This window comes from Cupressus sempervirens, chromosome 7 (assembly GCF_028749045.1).
Source record: "Cupressus sempervirens isolate cs-2001-9-10 chromosome 7, ASM2874904v1, whole genome shotgun sequence".
Lineage (NCBI taxonomy): Eukaryota > Viridiplantae > Streptophyta > Pinopsida > Cupressales > Cupressaceae > Cupressus > Cupressus sempervirens.
The window spans coordinates 716,191,528-716,211,682 of record NC_143124.1 but is presented as its reverse complement, the minus strand read 5'-3'; the positions used below and the strand labels follow the sequence as shown (position 1 = coordinate 716,211,682).

The window sequence follows — 20,155 nt, the reverse complement described above, 5'->3', positions numbered from 1 at the left end:
TCACAGATCCAGTTTCAAGCCATAATACAAAGACTTGATTACCCTTCTCGGTAGAATATGTGATCTCAAGGATTCTAGTGATTTTGAACTATGGATGTATAAGTTCATTTTTCAAATCATTAGTAATAAGAAAAATATTTTTTGGGGAGAGCTTCTCAACACTGCACTTCGTGAGCAACTACTCGATGTAGGGACTTCAACACCAATCAAGAATAGCCATCTTAGTAATTTAAAATCTAATCTTGTGATATTTAAATTTATATTTTCAACTATCTAATCCCAAATTTAAATTGTTGTTGCAAGATTGTCAACCAAATCATAAGAAGATAGTATTGAATTGCTTGAGGACAAGCAATTTGAGGAAGGGTGGACTGTCATGTGCCCTACTTTCCAACAATAGAATTTAATAAGTTGATAAAATTTATCCCCTATAAAATAATACTAGTAATAATAAATTATATAATTGAAATAATAAGATACAAAATAATAATAAATAATGAACATAATAAGATTATTACATAAATCGTTATTAATATAACATATTATATTATTATTATAATATAATATAGTACACTAATATTACTAAAACAACAAATATGTTATCTTTGAATTATTCTTCTAAATTATAATAAAAGAATATGTTATTAAAATATTATAAATAAATAACCATAATAATATATATTATATATGTGTGTGATATAATAATAGTACTAATCAATGATCAAAATATTAAAATAAATATTTTTATGTCAATAATTATTAATTGCATAATAGTTAATCTATGTGACACTAAGAATAGTCACGACTGCTCAAGGAGAGCATATATGAAAAGATCGGGGGGGGAGATCCATGAGAGGACATGGTACAGGATGGAAGAATGGCTAATACAGAAGGATATTATATCTGCAATATAGACAAGGGGAATACACAGTATAGAACAAAGAATATACAGTTAGGAACTACGAATGGAGAGAAATGATCAGGAAACAAGCTCTGTCAATAGTACACGTGACTGACCAATCAACATGTCATTAGTAAGCATGATACTAATTGACACAACCAGCGTAGATGGTAGAAAAACAAAATAGATGAGTTGGCATCGACATCCAAAGTAGAAGTAACAACAGAAATCATCACCCTCCATTTATAAGCACAGGCAGACACTTGGATCGTAAATGGAAGATGTAGTTAGAACCACTCAACAAGGAACATAAACTTGGAAAATAGAATATATCAAATAAGAAATGGAACGTTTAGTATTATGTTATGTTCAAGACAAAGAACATATGATAACTACAAAGAAAACTGTGGAATAAGCACCTAGCATAGTAGGACATACGAGGAGATATCCTTAATACTCAAGCGGAGATATATCTAGACACGTAGAGCCTAATTGTAAGGGCGGACACAAAGGAATAGAATCAAAACATGTATCGACAACAGAGGATCTTCCACCACTAGCAAAATGACGACACTACATACCCATTAGCAGCAACGTCGATGACAAATACGCTCGACAAAGACCAACATACAGGCAGTGACATTAATTAATCATGTATTCAGGAGATATACACAAAGAAGGCATGTGAAATGAATACATACAATTTTGAGGATATCATAAACCAATTACCACACACAAATATCACAACAACAAACTAGACATCAGGAATACCCAGCAAGGAAGGAGCACGACTATACAGTGCAAATTGCCATCGTATTTCCTGTATTCAGGAAGCTTGTAATCTTCGGAAGTTGCTAAGGAGAGTCTGTGACATTAGTGAAATTGGGACATCAAAGCAATTTAATGGTGAGGGAAGGGAATCATAAAACATTGAAGTCGATAAAAATATAGATTGCACTACATATAGAAGGAAACAAGGAGGAGCTGAAACATTTTTACAAGCGGTGGTAATAATTACCAAAACTCTTACAGAATCAGTATCCAAGTATCAGTCGGTGACTATAACAATATTATTGAATACACATTTTAAAATAGATAAGTTCCATCACTTGAACTAGATCACCATCCTATACATACTGTCCATATCAAAGGTAAAAATAACGTGATTGGGAAGGTGATAACTAGAAATGTAATTTTTAAAGGGATTCTCTGGATTGTCCTTTTTTTTTGCACTAGTCGAGACAGGGGACATTACATCTCCTCCCATTTTAGTAGTTGAACAATACGAACACTTAGAGAATGTGCTTTGAGGATTTTCCAACCCTCACAGAAGGTCAAGTTTCTCAACTTGATACATTCCTGACTGGTTTTGAGTTGTTTATGACAGAATCTTCTTATCATGCACCTATGAATCAAACTATACAAACTGAGTCATGCTCAATCACAACTGAGATACAATCAGGATCAATGCCTATGGTCTCTACTGTACCTGTTTCTGCAAATGAAAATTTTAGTTTGTTTGCATGATTGAGCAAGATTAAATGAAGAGAAGAAAGGTCGTGGTACCCCCTGACGACCTTCCTATTAAGAAAACTAAGTCTAAATATTTGAAAGATAAGATTGTTTCTAGGATTATAGTTGATTCTGAAAAGACTAAATTTGTAGAGGTTGTCGAGCCATTGGTGGACAAGCCAGTTAAAGAACTTAGCCATTCTGATTACAAGTTCACCAAAGTGGAAATTGGAAAGCAATCACGATTGGGTTGTTTACAAGATGCAAAAGACGCACTTGCCAATGTGTCAAATAGAATCAGGAATTATGGGAGAAGAAAAATCAGCTCAAACATGAGGTTGTTCATTTAAACAAGGTCATTCGGCAGCAATCCTCACATGTAGTTGTTGCATCCAAGAAACCTAAAGAGAAAAGGATAGTAGAAGCTACAAAGTCTTGGATGGGAGAAGTCATTTCTGAAAGAGTATAGGCCATTATAGATATGGCCAAAGTCCTTGGACATATCAAAAGTGTGGAAGAAATGGTACATGATTTGATCTTTGACTCAGGAAGATAACACTTTGAAAGAAATTATGAATGATTGGGATAAGATTGTCAAATTTGATCTAGACGCCATGGTCACATGTGATGTTCTTCCAACTTGTGAAATGTTCTATAGATGTCATGGACTCATGGGTTATAAAGAAGAGACACTAAGAAAGCTTGTAACAAAGTTGCAGGAAAACCTAGAAGATTGTGAGGCAATAGAAACTGGAATCATGTGTGATTTGGAACAAATGGGATGTCAAATTCTTGATGAACATGGTAATTTGATTGTAGTTGAAGGGATGACTTTAGAATATACAATCAGGATCAATGCTGATTTAGATTTTGAAGATTTTGGTTCCCATACAAAGAATAGGTTTGATTTGTACAAATCCTTAGCAAAGCACTTACAAGATTTGTATCAGCAAATTCCAAGATTGTGAAATCAGCATATGTCGATGCAGTGAGGATAGAAGCCATTTCAAATACAATGGAGATTTCAGATCTTCCTACAGTGCTTGAAGTCATCATCAAATTCAAGGCAACAAACTTTAAGATAGTTATTTTGTTTTCATGTTTGTAGACTGAAGAGGATGTATTGCATGAAATTGTGTAATTACATGTAATACAATTTGCATGTGTAGTGACATGTAATCCAATAATTTCTCTTGTTAGTTAGACTAGGTCAAAGGTGGTTAAGTTGCTCCCACATTTTCCTCTTTCTCAACTCTTTTGCCTATATAAAAGAATGCTCTCTCATTATAAAATCATCTTTTATTTTTATATGCAAGAGAGCTCTGGAGAAATTGTGCAAGCATAACTTTGATTATGTAGCGCCATTTTGAAAGAAAAGTAAATACAAAGAATCAATTGAAACTGAACTTTGATTGAGTGCAATTATAACTTGTACAAGTTAGAATCTTTGACTGTGATTTACATTTGTTATCTTTGATTCATGTGTTTTGCATTCTTGATAATTGAGTATAAAAAGAATTAGGAAGCAATCGGAGCCAAAGCTTTGACTAGGAGCGGTTTTAGAGATATGTACACTAGAAGCTTTGACTGTAGCTTATATCTCTTTCTTAATTCACAAAATAGTTAGAATTGTTTACCTCTAGAAGTCTTTGTGCACCAATACTAAAGGTTATTCTTATAGCGTTGATTAAAACAGGACTTAGAGCCAAACTGGTACGCTTTCAACTAGCCTTTTGAGTTAATTTTAGGTTATCGGTATCACCATTTGAAACTCCAAATAGAAGTGTAGTTTAAGGTTTCATTTTGCCCACTAATCACTTCAAGAGTAAATGGATTCTTTCCTAAAAGCTAAGAGGAAAAAATATCAATAATACCCTTTCAAAACCTATCAACCTATTGCTTGCCTTGAGTGAATCCAAGGTACGGTGAGGAGGAGGAGCCTTCCCTTTAAGGTAGGAGAGACTCTGTCTCACATGCTATGGCTGCTCATCCTATTTTGTAACTAGATTTTATTCAAAATTGTCAGTTGCAAAATATACACCCAACATGAAGAATGCTACAATGTTATGTAATTCTAAAATTCATGAATATATATAGCTGTCCCCTACTGTCCCCTATTTCAGCCAAAAAACAAAGTCCTGGAAATCCATTTCCTCATCCCCCCATCCGGGAAACTCAAGGTAACATAGGTGTAACACCTACAAGATAGTAATATATAATTAATCAATTCCTTGCTGATACCATTAAGAGGATGGGGAGTTGTGTATTAGAGGAGGAGTAATTTTGGTCACTTGACAGGCGAGTCCCAAGATGGGTGAGAACCTTGAGGAAGACACCTTGTAGACTGTTTCATGTGCCCTAGCACAGTAATTCCATCATCTTTCTTAGGGTTGATGATTATAAGAGAAGGAATTGGGATCTAAGAATGTTAATTCTCAAATGTATTGTGAATTATAAATTGTTTCTTAATTTTATCTCATTTAAAGGCATGGTAATGTATGTTAATCAGTGGAAATTAGTGGCCTTCTCTAGTGAGGAATGTTACGATTTTGCCATTTCCAAGTGCAATACAAACCCTAGTTGGGAAATTTAGGATAAATCAAGCCAAGCCATAATAGGGGTCATTACAGTATGTGCCTTACATACCTAAGGAGTTCTCACTCGTTTGACTATTGCCCTGTACTTCTAAATCTCACATAAATATACATAGGTAGTAGGTGCTTACCAGTATCTCTTGCATCCCAAATCTACTCTATTTTGTTATATTTCTGCAATCTATAATGGCATATTTATCTAGTGGTGACAGATCAATTATGTTATTATCTATGTTTTGAATAAATGGATCTTATAACGTTCAAGTGCAAATAATCAGTTTCTGAGACACGTCCAAAACAAATCAAATTCCAGACAACATAAGCAAAAACAAGTCAAATTCCATACAACATAAGCAAACAGACCTGAAACAAAAAGACTGTCTTCTCAAAATATTAGCTTCTCAACCACATCCAAAATTTATAACATATAAGAATGCACATATGCATCACTTGAATAATGAGAAGGTAAACTCATCAAAGAGAAAGAAGCTACATGAATGTTGTTGTGAGCGAAAAAGGGCCAAAATGCTGAGTGAAAGCTGACATCGACTTTTTTCCAACCAACTCTTTGTAAACCTTGAATCATCTCCTCTGTTAATAAAATCAAAAGAGCAACAAATACTAAAAGTGAGCTTTGCAGGATTTACCATCACGAAATAAATCAAACCTTTCCATAGTTCCAGATAATGACAAGAAATAAGTATAAAAGCATTCCCTTACCTTCTAAAGTATCATAGTAGTCTCTTGCCCCTTTACTGTAAGGTGTTGTCTGTGCTTCCTCCTTAGCCTTTGCAGTTTCAGGTGGGAATGAAGGAGTTCTTGTCAGAACTGGAGGACAATACTCTACATTGACAACATGCTTATACCCATCTAAAGACTTTGTGGGTGGCTGCAAACATGCAAATAAAAAATTGTAAGATTCATCATAAGATTTAATGTGCTATTGTGGAACACAAACATCTATAAAGACATTGTGCATCTGTCATAGCTTAAATAGCTCTTCTAAGAGTTTGACCAAGATATATTGAAGGTAATTTCAAAAACATTCACAAACAACATAGTTTTAATTTGGAATACCATCAGTAGCAACATAAAAAAGAGTGATACAGAACAGGGTGTATGAGTCATAATGTTGAAAGTGAGACACGACAAAGGCTTTGCAAGCCAGTTTTTTGGCCCAGGACTCTAATTTGGTGACAAACGATTGTGAACCCAAGAAAATCTAAAAGTCATTGTAGCAAATTTTACAGTAAATCCTTGTTAAATTTCATCTCATATAACAATAAGTTCAACTATGATTGTAGCATTACTTGAAGTCTATATTGACTCTGCACAACAGAAGTATAAACAATTTTTTTTACAAAGAATTTTATTAAGAAATACAAGGGGAAGAACTGTTGCTTTTCTATCCAACATGGCACAAGACTTTAGTCCAAGGGTGGCAACACTCATCTATAACTGAAACCAATCTCATGAAACTACGGTGAAAACTGAAAAGTGAAAACTATTACAATAATAGATAAGCTTCTATTATTAGTTAATGGTTATCTGTTTGTAATCTACTGTAAATATTAGAATGTTTCTAATATTTAGTTAGTTGTAGTTATCTATTAGCTTTCTTTAGCTTTTTTTTAGCTAGAACTTTACGATCATTTCCTAAGGAAACATCACTTTATTCTTTTGTATATTGTAAGATATAAAATATGGTTATATAAGTCTTTAACAAGGTACCAAATGGAGATCCTAAGTCCACATTTTCCATGATACATATGAATTGATAAAGTAAATCTGGAAATGCTCTGAATTTAAACAAGATTAGATACTTACCTCATTATAATGCTGATCTAGAAATACTTGTTTTCTATAATGTTCCAACGTCCCCTTGGCCCTTAGTAACAGGTTTGTATGAGTGTGTGACTAAAGAATGCTCAAATACAATCTACCACATGTGATAGGAAGGCTTGGATAGGCCGTACAGTACCTTATTGGTTTGTTGTGGAGGTTGTACGATGTGCAGGATGGGGGAGAAATGAACAAACTAGTCGTACGTGGTGGTAAGTGGACTGTACGATAGACAGGAAGGGATGTACGACTAGCAGAGAGTGTGTAGCAGTTGGATGATTGTATGGCATGCAGATGACAGTCCGTACGGTGAATTTTCTTACCAACTTGGTCGTACAAAAGGGTAGCGGGTCGTATGGCAAAGAAGGGAACAACATGGGAATGTTTGTGAGCTGTACGGATAGGTGTGGGAGCGGAAAATGATTAAGCCACGAACTGTGAATACAATCTAAACTTAGAGATCCAAATTTATCAGATAGAACCAAACAATAATGGATATTAGAACACAAATAACCTTCAATTAATATTTTTCAAGAGATGGTGTTCCAATTTGCCAGATCCGCGTGAAGTGTTACAGGCAACGGAATAGGGTGAGGGTTAAACACTACCAAAACCGAACAAACCAAATAAGGAAGATCTTTCACTTTCGAAATGGAGAACAAAGAACTCTAACAGGAATTCACAATACAAAGAAAATAATCCAAATTGCATACCTAACAACTACCTACAAGCTGTGCATAAATACCTGTCGAGAAAAACTTTTCGAGGGTGTACAAAGATAGCCAACAGCTACACAAAACTATGGAAATAAAACAAAAATGGATTTGAGATATATTAAATCAATCGGCTCATTAACAATAGTTTGATTAATAATTTATTTTATAATGGGAATAGTACAGTCCTCCCGTCCCAAATTTTGTTTTTCCTCAAGCAAATGCAATGCCGAATGCTGTAGAATGTGCTTGCCCTCCCACGCCACATCATCCAATGGAAAGTGTTTCCAACGTACCAAATATTCCTTCAACATGCAGTTCTACAGGGTCTTCTCACATACTTCGATGATCTCTGCCCGTTCCAATATGAGCTTTCCTTCATTGAGCGACGAAAGGTCTATAGCTTCCGTGACGTTCTGTCCTACAGCTTTCTTAAGACAGGAGACATGAAAAACGTTATTAATACGACTCCCCTCTAGAAGTTTCAGCTTATAGGCAACTTCACCAATACGGTGAACTACCCAATAAGGGCCATAAAATCGTAGCTTCAGTTTTTCTTTCCCCTTTTCCTTCAATGAGGATTGTCGGTATGGTTGAAGTCTAAGATAGACCAAGTTTCCCACTTCAAAATTTCTCTTGATTTAATGTTTGTTGGTGTACATCTTTTGTTGATTTTGTACCCGTTGTAAGTTTTGCTTAAAGCATCTCAAAATGTCCTATCCCTCCTGAAACCAGTCCCCCACCCTTGGTGCATGAGTATCACCCATAATTGTGTTGATGAAGGAAAGGGGTTCATACCCGTATAGTTCTTTGAAAGGTGTCATCCCAATGGACATGTGGTAAGTGGTATTGTAGCAATATTCCTCTAAGTGCATCCATTTAACCCACACCTGTTGTTTTGCCGAAACATAGTTCCAAAGGTAGCCTTCGAGCCACTTGTTTACAATCTCCATTTGTTCATCTGTCTGAGGATGGTAACTAGTACTGGGCGTCAATTTTGTTCCTGCCAGTCAAAATAGTTATGTCCAAAGGATACTAATAAATCATCCATCCCAATCATTGACAATGTTTTGAGGTAACTCGTGCAGACGAAAGACTTCACTAAAAAATAGATCGGCTACCTGTGCAACCTAAAATCTGAGGGGATGGCAAAGAAATGTGTGTACTTCGTTAGTCTGTCAACTGTCACGAAGATACAATTTGTTCTGTTCACCTTGTGAAGTCCAGTAATGAAATCCATCAAGATTCCCACTTGTTTCGAAATTAACAGAGGTTGCAGTAACCCGGCTGGTAGAGTATGTTCGAATTTATTCTGCTAGCAAACTGCACACTCTCTTACATACTGCAATACATCTCCTTTAAGACCTTTCCATGAAAACCTCTCCCTGAGACATCTGTAAGTTTTGAGGAAGTCCGGGTGTCTAGCTAGGGGTGAGTCATATACCTCCTTCAAGATTTTTTGCTTCAATTTGGATTCTGGCACTAAATATATCCTATTCTTATAGTAAATGATGTCATCCACCACTTTGTACCGATCATCTTGGGTGTTTCCATCCATTAGCTCATAGGCAAATGTGTTTTTGGAATATTCTACCAAAAAATGTGCTTTCCAGTCAACTGAAATCTGGGTCAATAAGCAGATGGTGGGTTTCTTGGACAAAGCATCTACAACCACATTGTTCTTTCCTTTCACATATTCAATGTCAAAATCAAAAGCCTGAACTTTGCTTACCCATTTTTGTTGCCTCTCATTCACGTCCCATTGCTCCAAAAAATATCTTAAACTATTGTGATCCGTATGAACAACAAACTTGACACCCACCAGATATTGTTGAAACTTGGTTAGTGCATGTACGATGGTCAATATCTTTGTCATAAATGGAATATAAGCATTCTGTTTGCGTAAGCTTCTTGGTCTCATAGGCTATGGGGTGTCTACCTTGCATAAGTACAACATTAATGCCTTCTCCGGATGCGTCGCACTCTAGAATGAACAGTTCACTGAAATTAGGTAATGCAAGTTCAGGACAAGTGCTCATTGCTTCTTTCAGCTTATCAAAAGTGAGTTGCACCTCTTCATTCCACTAGAAGGAGCCCTTTCTTGTCAGATCTGCTAATGGGGCGCTGAGCTAAGAGAATCCTTTCACAAACCTCCAATAGTAACTGCACAATCCAAAAACTCCTTGCAACTCCGTGAGTGATTTTGGGGAAGGCCAATCAAGGATAGCCTGAATCTTCTCCTAATGAACTTAAACTCCATATTTACTGACAACATGGCCTAGGCACAATATTTTTGTCATACCGAATTCACACTTGGATCACTTGGTGAACAATGATTGATCTTTCATGATCCTTAGAACTTCATCCAGATGCTTTAGGTGCGCTTTCCATGTCCTGCTATAAATAAGAATATCATCAAAAAATACCAGTAAGTACTTACGCAATTGTTTGTTAAAAATGTGATTCATGCATGATTGGAATGTAGCAAATGCATTCGTTAATCCAACGGCATGACCAGGAACTCAAAATGCTCGCAGTGACAATGAAAAGCTATCTTTTCCACATCTTCTTCCCTCATGCGGATCTAATGGTATCCGAAATGGAGATCTATTTCAAAACATAGACTACGCCATGTAATTCATTCAGCAACTCATCTATCCTTGGAATGGGATATCTATTTTTTATTGTTTATTTGTTCAATGCACAATAGTCCACACACATGCACATTGTCCCGTCCTTTTTAACCAATACCACTGATAATGCGAAAGGGCTAGAACTGGTACGGATCCATCCTTTCTCTAGCAGTTCATGAATTGTCTTTTCGATCTCATATTTGAATTTCTTGGGATGGTGGTAGGGTGTGGTTATGACCGGCTTGGCTCCTGCTTCCAACTCGATAGTATGTTCAAACCCTCAACGAGGAGGTATGCCAGGAGGAATGTCTATAAAAACTTTATCATGATCACTCAAGATATTCTGGAGATCACCATTCTGAAGAGGTGTCTGTTGCCCTCTTATAGGTTCTACGACAAAACAATATGAAACCCAAGCAACATCATCATGCTGAAAAATTGAGTCCATCCGATGTGCAGAACCTTCCTTTGGACCCTCATTTGCCATTCCACAAAGAACAACCTTCTTTCCATCAACAACAAAAGTGAAGTCCGTTTGTTTGAAGCTCTGAGTGTATTTATCAAGTGTCTCCATCCATTGTATGCCCAGAATAACCTCCATATCATCAAGGTCCACTATGAAAAAATTCTCACCCACCGTGTGATTCGCCATTGTGATACTTAGCTGAGGAACAAGGTGTGTGCAGGGTAGAAGAGTCCTTCGACAACCTTGACTTGGAATCCTGCGTGTGTCTCTGTAGGTAGACCTCTTCGTTTCACCTAAGATGAGTTTATGAAGTTTAGAGTGGCTCTGCTATCGAGCATTACCATAACCTTTTGTCCTTGAAGGGTTCCCCGTACATGAAACACCATGCACCTCGAGCTATCAGCTAGGGCGATAGTTCCTTCGCGTTGTACCAATGCTGCAATTCTTTCCATATGGTTCAGACTAACCATTTTGGTGTTCTCATGTGGTTGGTTGTCTTCAGAGAGTATATCTTCCTGTTTGTCCTCATCATCAGATACGACCTCAATGTAGTGGATTTTCCCTTTCTTGAGGCATTTGTACCCAAGTTCCCATGGTCCCTTGTAGTTGAAACATAGTTTCTTCCTTCGAAGCTCCTGTCGAGTAGCTTCGTCCAACGACGGCTTTCTCGACAAAGGTTTATTATCTGTGTCCCTCGGAAACACCGACGATTTGGAATGAGAGTAACTTTGTGAGGATGACGCCAATGATGATGCCATACTCTGTGCCTTCTTCATGGCCTCCGACAAGGTGGCAGGATTGAACCCTTTTACCCAACCTTTCAGCGGTTCTATCTGTCTGTCCATGAAGAGCACTATCCGTCTTCTTTCAAAAATGTCCGTGACCAAAACAGAGAGTTTTGAAATTCCGCAATGTATTGGTCAACCGATCCAGTTTGCCTCATCTATACCAAATCTTTGAAATTGACTTTCAGATCTTTACCATCAAAAGATCTACCAATCTCTTAGTGAATTTTGCATAGGTATTTATTTTATCATGCCCCAGTGTGATGGTGTCGTGATGCCAAATTTCATGTGCAACTCCCTCCAAGTGTAATGCAACAAATTTAATTGCTTCTTTTGGCATAGGATTAAGCCAGAAGTATCGGCCTTCATTACCCACGCTTGTGCAAATATGGATCCAGATCCATCAAATGGAGACATTTATTTTACTCAACTTCCTTCTAAAATCATCGTTCAAATATCCTTAGTTTCCACCTCTCTAATATCTCATTCTTAGATCTGCGTAATCTTTGTAGGATATATCTTCCTCCAAATTCGCAATCTTTCAATCTTCTCTCAGTTGTTCTTGCATTTCTTCAAAGGTTGGTTGCTTCCCTCTATATGGTGCCTCCGTTTGTGGGGGAAAAAACAACATAGAAGGTCGAGAATGTACTCGATGAGGGTTTGCTTTACCCAACACCGAGTCCACATTGTGAGCATTTTGTTCACTAGATATTTTATTTTTTGCCAACTTCTTGAGAGTTTCTTCCATGAGACGTTGAGTATCACTGATCTGTGCTTGATTCCTTGCAAGTTCTCTCAGTAGTGCCACGAGTTTAGCAACTGTGGTTTCCAATTCTACAACCATTCTATCAACGGAATGGGTTCTTCTTCTCTTCTAGCTATAAACTCTCATTCACTATCCACAAGTTGGCAAGATCAAAGTTTTGATACCATTGTAATGTTCCAATGTCCCACTGGCCCTTAATAACAAGTTCGTGCAAGTGTGTGACTAAAGAATGCTCGAATACAATCTACCACATGCGATAGGAAGGCCTAGATAGGTCATACAGTACCTTACTGGTTTGTTGTGGACATCGTATGGTGTGCAAGATGGGGGAGAAATGAATAGATTGGTGATACGTGGTGGTAAGTGGACCATACGATAGGCAAGAAGGGATGTATCGCTGGCAGAGAGTGTGTATTAGTTGGATGGTCGTACGAGAGAGGCCTGATGGCCATACGACAGGCAAATGACAATCCGTACGGTCAATTTGCTTACTAACTTGGCCATACGAAGGGTAGCGGGTCGTACAGTAAATAAGGGAACAACGTGGGAATGTTTGTGAGCTGTACGGATAGGTGTGAGAGCAGAAAATGATTAGCCCACCAGCTTTGAATACAATCTAAACTTAGAGATCCAAATCTATCAGAGAAAATCAAACAATAATGGAGATTAGAACACAAAAAACCTTGAATTAATATTTGGCAAGAGATGGTGCTCCGATTTTCCAGATCTAAGCGAAAAGTTAAGGCGATGGAATAGGGTGAGGGTTAAACCCCATCAAAACTGGACAAACCAAATAGGGAAGGTCTTTCACTTCCGAAATGGTGAACAACAGAGAACTCCAATAGGAATTCACAGTATAGAGAAAATAATCCAAATTGCATACCTAACGACTACCCACAAGCCGTGCTTAAATACCCTTTGGGGAAAACTTTCCGAGGGAGTACAAAGATAGCCGACGGCTACACAAAACTACAGAAACAAAACAAAAATGGGTCTGAGATACATTAAATCAATCAGCCCATTAACAATAGTTTGATTAATAATTTATTTTATAACGAGACCATTACATTATGGTGCCTGTGTTCAGTTTCGGGAAATTCTGCAACTGGATCTGGCCTGGAAACCCCAAAACAAAGAAAACCCAAAAATATTTTCTCTCTCTAAAGAAGGTCGACCTTGACCCAAAGCCGGGGTAAGATCTTACCCCTTTATTTTCAACCTTGACTTGCACTGCTCTGACGGAGATTCTGTTCGCAAATCCCAAAAGTTTGGCAAAAAGGGTACACAAATCTACTCTACAACTCCCGAAACAATGACTGTAGATATCTGAAAATGATGTTTTTGGGGTGGCTATGTAGGGTTTTGCCTTAGTCAAACTCCGTTTTGGTGATCTCCACCTCTATGAATAGCCGGATATAATAGAATGTGTGTATTTGAATGTGTAATGCCAAGATCTAATCCTCTAGAGTGAAAACCCTATCATGAATTAATATGAGAGAGCAATGCATAGATTTGAATATGATAAAGAAAGCATACCAAGCCCCCAAGGCTAAAGTACTCTTACCAAACCCACAATCCATAATTGCTACCCTATGATTGTATCTTTGAATGCTTAAATGTTCAAAATGGCGGATCAAGGAAGAACAGATATTTCTTGCTCCAAAGAGATGCCCACAATAGTTTGTCCAAAAACGCTTGATATAGACAAGAACTTGATCTTCTATATCATCCTCTTGCAATCTTGCATCATCATTTCACCATCGTTTGCTTGCTTGAATTGATTGTGTCTCCACCTAATGGATACCCACACTTGTGTGTAAATGAAGGCAAAAGAGTCCTTATATAGAGATTTCAAGGTGAGGCTCTCGGGCAATGTAAGGGCCCATAATTCAAATTTCACCTCGAATTATGATCCAATCACAATAACCAATCAAGGAGGGAAAATAATAAAATGAATTACAAATTAAAACCCTCCCGCATTTGGATCCAGAAGACCGACATTAATTTTGGGGTCCCTTGGGACCAAAATTTGAAAAGTGGAATCAAATCCCACCAGAGGTCAAGGACGACCTCAACCTTGACCTAAGGGTCTAGATCCAACCAGTGTTGAAAACAGGAGGTCCCGAGGATGCCCAAAGACTTGGAAATGATGACAAAATAGGGCAAAGTGCTAGAGAAGGGCACAGAGTCCTACGATGAATATGATAAAAGGCTAGGAGGACCTATACCTAAATCCTACCTAGAAATAAGGTCATAATGAAGGGAAAACCAGGAGAATCTCGAGACCCTAACCCTAATTTCACCTAGAATGAAGGAATCAAATGCAAATGCATCGTAAATAAGGGTCTATCATGATAAATGCATTCAAAGAGAGTGTTAAACCTAGCAAGATGGAAGTACTTCCATTTGAAGACGATACATTTAGCCCCCACTTTAGCTTAGAGATGACACTACGTGAATATGCAAGCTAAAGTAAGAAAACATCATAGTAAATAAAAAGGATATAACCAAGTCCTCAATGTAGAGATCCTGCAAAAAACCGTTAGAACCTACAACACACAAGGTTAATGAAAATCAACAAATCACCTAGAACTTACTAAATGAAAATTGAGAAGTGCATAAAGCCCCTTATGCCCCCCCTATTTTGGTTTTCTACTTCTCAGAGGTGAAACAGGGTGATAAAGATAACCTTATACACTGGATATGCAGTTTGTTGAAAAGTCCTTTACTAAACCAATTAGAAGGATCGCTATCCTTCCTAAACCAATTCAAGGAGCTAGGTATTTGAATCACGATTCCAATGCCGTTGACAGCACTGAAAATGGAATTACCAAACTCAAGATATGATGAAAAGAGTAAATGTTTGTCTAAATGCATATAAAGGGAAATTCGAATTTAACATGAGTAAACCCTAAGAAAACCCTAATTTCGACTATAAATAAGGGAAAAGAACTCATACTCATTCTTACTATTTGCAGATTTGAAAAGAGAAAGCAAGATGCCGAGGAGAGAAGAACTTCGAGCAACACACATGGAGCTCCTGAGACAGTGCCTAGCTACCAAACGACTGTTTGTTGAGGTGAGTTTTGCTGTTATTGGTTTCTTTATTTCACAAATTCTTGATTTTTGTAGGCAAGGTCGACCCTGACCCTTAAAGGTCGACCTTGACCCAGTTATGTCAACCTTGACCCAAAAAGGTCGACATGGACTAGATGGTCTCCACTTTGTCTAGGGTGAGGTCAACCTTGACCCAAAAACGTCGACCTCAATCCAAGAAAGTCGATCTTGACCTAGCTAAGGTTGACCTCAACCTAGTCAAGTAGGATTTACAAATTTGATGTTGCAAAATGTTGATATGATGTTTGTTGTGCTTACAAGACCTGGTTCGTCTCCGAGGGCATCCCTTTGGAGGATTACTAGGGGTTGTCAGAGAGAAATTGTCTGAGATGAGTGAGGATGAGATTCAATTGCTAAGAGACATAGGGTTGTACTGGGTAATAGTCCTACCATAGGTCAAACTTCACTGAGCTATGTTATTAGCTCTGATAGAGAGTTGGAATGAGGCTACATGCTCCTTCCATCTTCCCTCCGGTGAGATCATTGTGACACTAGAGGATGTCTACAAAATCCTACGGCTTTTGGTTTGAAGCGAGCCTGTCAGACCGAGAACACAGCGAGGTCCTGATGATATCCTAGCAGATGCAAAGTATTGTTTGGGACAGGTTCCACAGATACGAACCCGGGCATATCAGATTACTTTATCATCCATACTGGCAGGCACTACACCTTTGATACGGAGACTGATGTTATGTATACTGTCCTTGGTCGTGGTACCCAAAACAAAGGGTGCAGTCTTTTTTGAACTTTTCACCCATCTTGTACGAAGGATGGAGAGTGATAGGATTGTCTTCTCATGGGGTCACAGCATGTTAGCCTACCTATACCACAAGCTATGTCAACTGGTGAGATATTAGAAAGAGTCTTTCAATATGCACACTTTTGCAGATTTATTTGTTTGAGCATTTTGCATATACACGACCACAAGGTGTTCCAATGATGGTAGATGCTAGTACACTGAGAGGCTTTGCTTATCCTCTGAAAGATGTCTGGCAGTTTGGAGATATCCTCTATTAGAGAGTACGTCTAGACCGAATACTAGACATAGATGTGATATGGAGACCCTATTGCTAGATGACAGAGTGGTTTGATACAAGACACCAAATGAGACACTCATAGCAAGGCAAGTTGCTACAGGGACATCAGAGTCATATAGTGATGCCATACTACTATGATTAAGTGATGAGACAATTAGACCTTCTACAGGGAGTCCCCAGAGTGGTACCTCATTATGCACATCCAACGAGGTACTATCAAAGACCTAGCATCATACACCGACCATCAGTAGTAGACATAGTAGACAGTGATATAGACGAAACAAAGGATATAGAGGTACCACCAGATGTATTCTATTCAAGTATGAGCCGAGACTACATCAAGTACTGGTGTCTGAAGGGAACCCACCCCATCTTCCTTGAGGATTACCCTACAGGTGATCCAGGTCTTTTGGAGAGGACACACCGGTATAGTGGTATGGTAGAAGAGGATGAGGATCTCAGAGATGAGGATCACATCTCCAAGGGAGACCTCATAAAGGAGGAGAGAGAAAAGGAGAAGCCCCCAGCCGATGATACTAGTGCAGATGTACACATTTTTCACGCATCACCATTGAGATCACAACGACCTCTACACGCCCACACAGAGACACCATCTTCGAGACCTACACAAAGCCAACGTGGAGAGAGCAGTCACTCCATGCCCCCACCATCCAAATCCTTCAATGACGTCCAGGAGGGAGATCTAGGTGTGGAATGAAATTTGAATGAAAATGTAACTCACTTTATGAATACAGAGAATTAAATTGATAAATATGTTTTCATCTTGCAGCTAGCATGGCGGAGTGGAGAAGTTTTATATTCGAAGTTCTAAAGGATACATGTATATCCTATAATCTATTGACTACCAGCTAGCGAACGAGAGTCTTCCATTGGTCACGAAGATCCCAACAAGCATGTCGATATCTTTGCATGTGTCCAACAAGAGCTGAGATTGTGCATAGAAAGAGAAGATAATCTAATGGACCAGCTACAGAGGGCCCAAGAGCACATGTGTGAGATGAGCATATCGAGGAGCCACTCACAGACTACCAGTCATAGATCTGCTGCTGCTCATCATAGATCAAGGGGATCAAGGAATCATTGGCCATCAAAGCATAGAGATAGGCAAAGTGATAGATAGGGCCATGGGCCTCATATATATCAAAAACTGAAAGGATTTTATAAATGAAAAACTTTCTCTACTAATTAGTTCTATGTTTGATTACTATATTTTCATCAATATAAAACTTAATAGAAAGAAAGAAGGTGCATAAATGTATTCAAATGTATTTTTTCTAGAACCACATAACCTATAAAACAAACATAATTACTATTTTATAAGGAATATATAAATACACAAAAAAAAAAGAAAATAAATTAAGGGTAGTAACGTTTAAGATGCATAATATTGATAGGTTCCTTAAGAGAAACACCATCCATATCAGCAAGTCTATAAGCACCTGAACCAAAGTCTTCAATCACAACAAAAGGTCCAAGCCAATTAGAGCTAAATTTTCCTTTGTCACCAGGTAAAGCATTCACATTTCATTGATTCTCATATTATACTAAATCACCTATTGAAAATGATCTTTCAACAACCTTATGATTATATTGCTTTTGAAGAGATTTATTATGAGCTTTGATATGTTCTAAAGCATGTAGTCGCTATTCATCCAACATTTCCAATTCTTGTAAGTGTTGCTCTCGAAATGTATCCTTATCAACTATGCCATGAAATAAAACATGTAAAGAAGGTATCTCTAATTCCAACAGCATAATAGCGTCAATACCATAGACAAGATTGGAAGGAGAAGTACCCGTAGTAGTACGAACACTAGTCCTATAAGACCATAACGCATATGTTAATTGGGTATGCCAATCTATTGCATGCTTGTTAACTGTTTTTCTCAAAATTTGTTCAATAATTTTATTCAATGCTTCAGCTTGACCATTAGATTGAGGATAATAAGGAGTTGAAAATCTATGTTGAATTCGATATTTCTCTAAGAATTTTGCAACTTCTTTGTTCTTAAAAGAGGTACCACTATCTGAAACTATTGTCGAAGGGATACCAAATCGTGTTATAATGTTCTTAAGAATGAAATTGCAAATAACATCCGCAGTTGTTGAACGAAAAGGAATAGCTTCTACCTACTTCGTAAAGTAATCTATTGTAGTCAAAATATGCGTATGTCCTTGAGAAGAAGGTGGTGAGATTTTTTCAATAAGGTCAAAACCCCAACTACTAAAAGGCCATGGAGAAACTTGATTACGAAGCTCACGAGCAGGAGCATGAACCAAATTGCCATGTTGACATTGAGGACATTTCTTAACAAACGTAAAAGAATCTTGTTCCATTGCTTGCCAATAAATATCCCATTCTAAGCATTTTATGGACCAAAGCTACCGGAATCTCAGTTCTATTAAGACATCTCAATAGTAAACCCTCATAAGAACGTTTATAAAGCGTATCTCCTACGATGATGTAACGCACTGCAACTTTCCTAATACGACTACACGTGTTCCATGTTGCTGATTCAGGAAAAGTACCATCTTTCAAAAAATGAAAGATATGTGAATACCATTCATCCAAATGCAAATTGAAACAGTCAGAGGTATCTTTAGAATGAGCTTCTGCTAAAGCTACTGGAATCTCAGTTCTATTAAGACATCTCAATAGTAAACACTCATAAGGACGTTTATAAAGCGTATCTCCTAAGATGATGTAATGCACGGCAACTTTCCTAATATGATTACGCGTGTTCCATGTTGCTGATTCAGGAAAAGTACCATCTTTCAAAAAATGAAAGATATGAAAATACCATTCATCCAAATGCAAATTGAAACAATCAGAAGTATCCTTAGAAATTACAAGGTTTTTAAGAGTTCATATGGTAAATTGAAAATTTTCAGCATTATTTTCACGACAAACCAAAGAAGTTGTGCTTGCCATGGTGTTTGCATGTCAATTATCTTTCCTAGGTAAAGTTTGAATGTTACAAGAAGAAAACTATGAAAGCACTTCGATAGCCAAATCTCTATATTGTGTCATTTTATCATTCTTAGTCTAATAACCTCCTTTAATTTGTTCAACAATCAATTGTGAATCTCCATGTATTGGCAAGTGTTTGATGTTGAGGAATGAAGCTGCTCGTAGGCCAGCTATAAGAGCTTCATACTCCGCAATGTTATTAGTACAAGGAAAGGTTATTTTGTATGATAAAGGGATCGAGTTTTTTGTAGAAGGGATCAACATAATACCAACACCAGAACCTATCTTACATCTAGACCCATCAAAATATAATTCCCAAACATCAACTTGTTGAATAACTGGAATGTTTTCATTAGGAAATTCTATTGAAGTAGAGCATGTATCAGAATGAGGACAAGGAGCTTCAGCCAAATAATTTGTTAAAGCTTGTCCCTTAATCGACTTCTGAGAAATGAAATTCAGATCAAATTCTGTGAGTAACATCACCCACTTTGCCAAATGGCCAGAGAGACCAGTTTTTGAGAAAAGATGTTTGAAAAGATCAAATTTAACAATCTGAGTTTTTGGCAAGCATTAACTACAGCTAAGCATTGTCTTTCTAAATATGTGTATCTTGTTTCATAATCAAGTAAAGTCCGACTAAGGTAGTAGACGGGTCTTTCTTTACCTTCATTATCATATTGAGCTAACAATGCACTGACCGCTTTCAAAGTGGCTTAAGTATACAAATGAAAGGGTTCATCAAATTTAGCCGGCTGCAAAATAGGAGGATTGGCAAGATACTCCTTAAATTGCTC

At 37.5% G+C, this 20,155-nt stretch overlaps 1 protein-coding gene across 6 annotated transcripts in view; it reads right to left on the bottom strand.

The window, feature by feature from the left end:
- LOC149549230 (Hydrolase-like protein family) overlaps positions 1-20,155 on the bottom strand; it is an 89,105-nt gene that overhangs the window by 17,548 nt on the left and 51,402 nt on the right. For all 6 annotated transcript variants that reach the window (XM_089792642.1, XM_089792646.1, XM_089792644.1 and 3 more), the window contains exons 9-10: positions 5,728-5,896; positions 5,501-5,598 (exon numbers count right to left, since the gene is read on the bottom strand). In XM_089792642.1, coding sequence (XP_089648768.1) covers positions 5,501-5,598; positions 5,728-5,896 — 267 coding nt within the window. The remainder of the gene's footprint in view (positions 1-5,500; positions 5,599-5,727; positions 5,897-20,155) is intronic.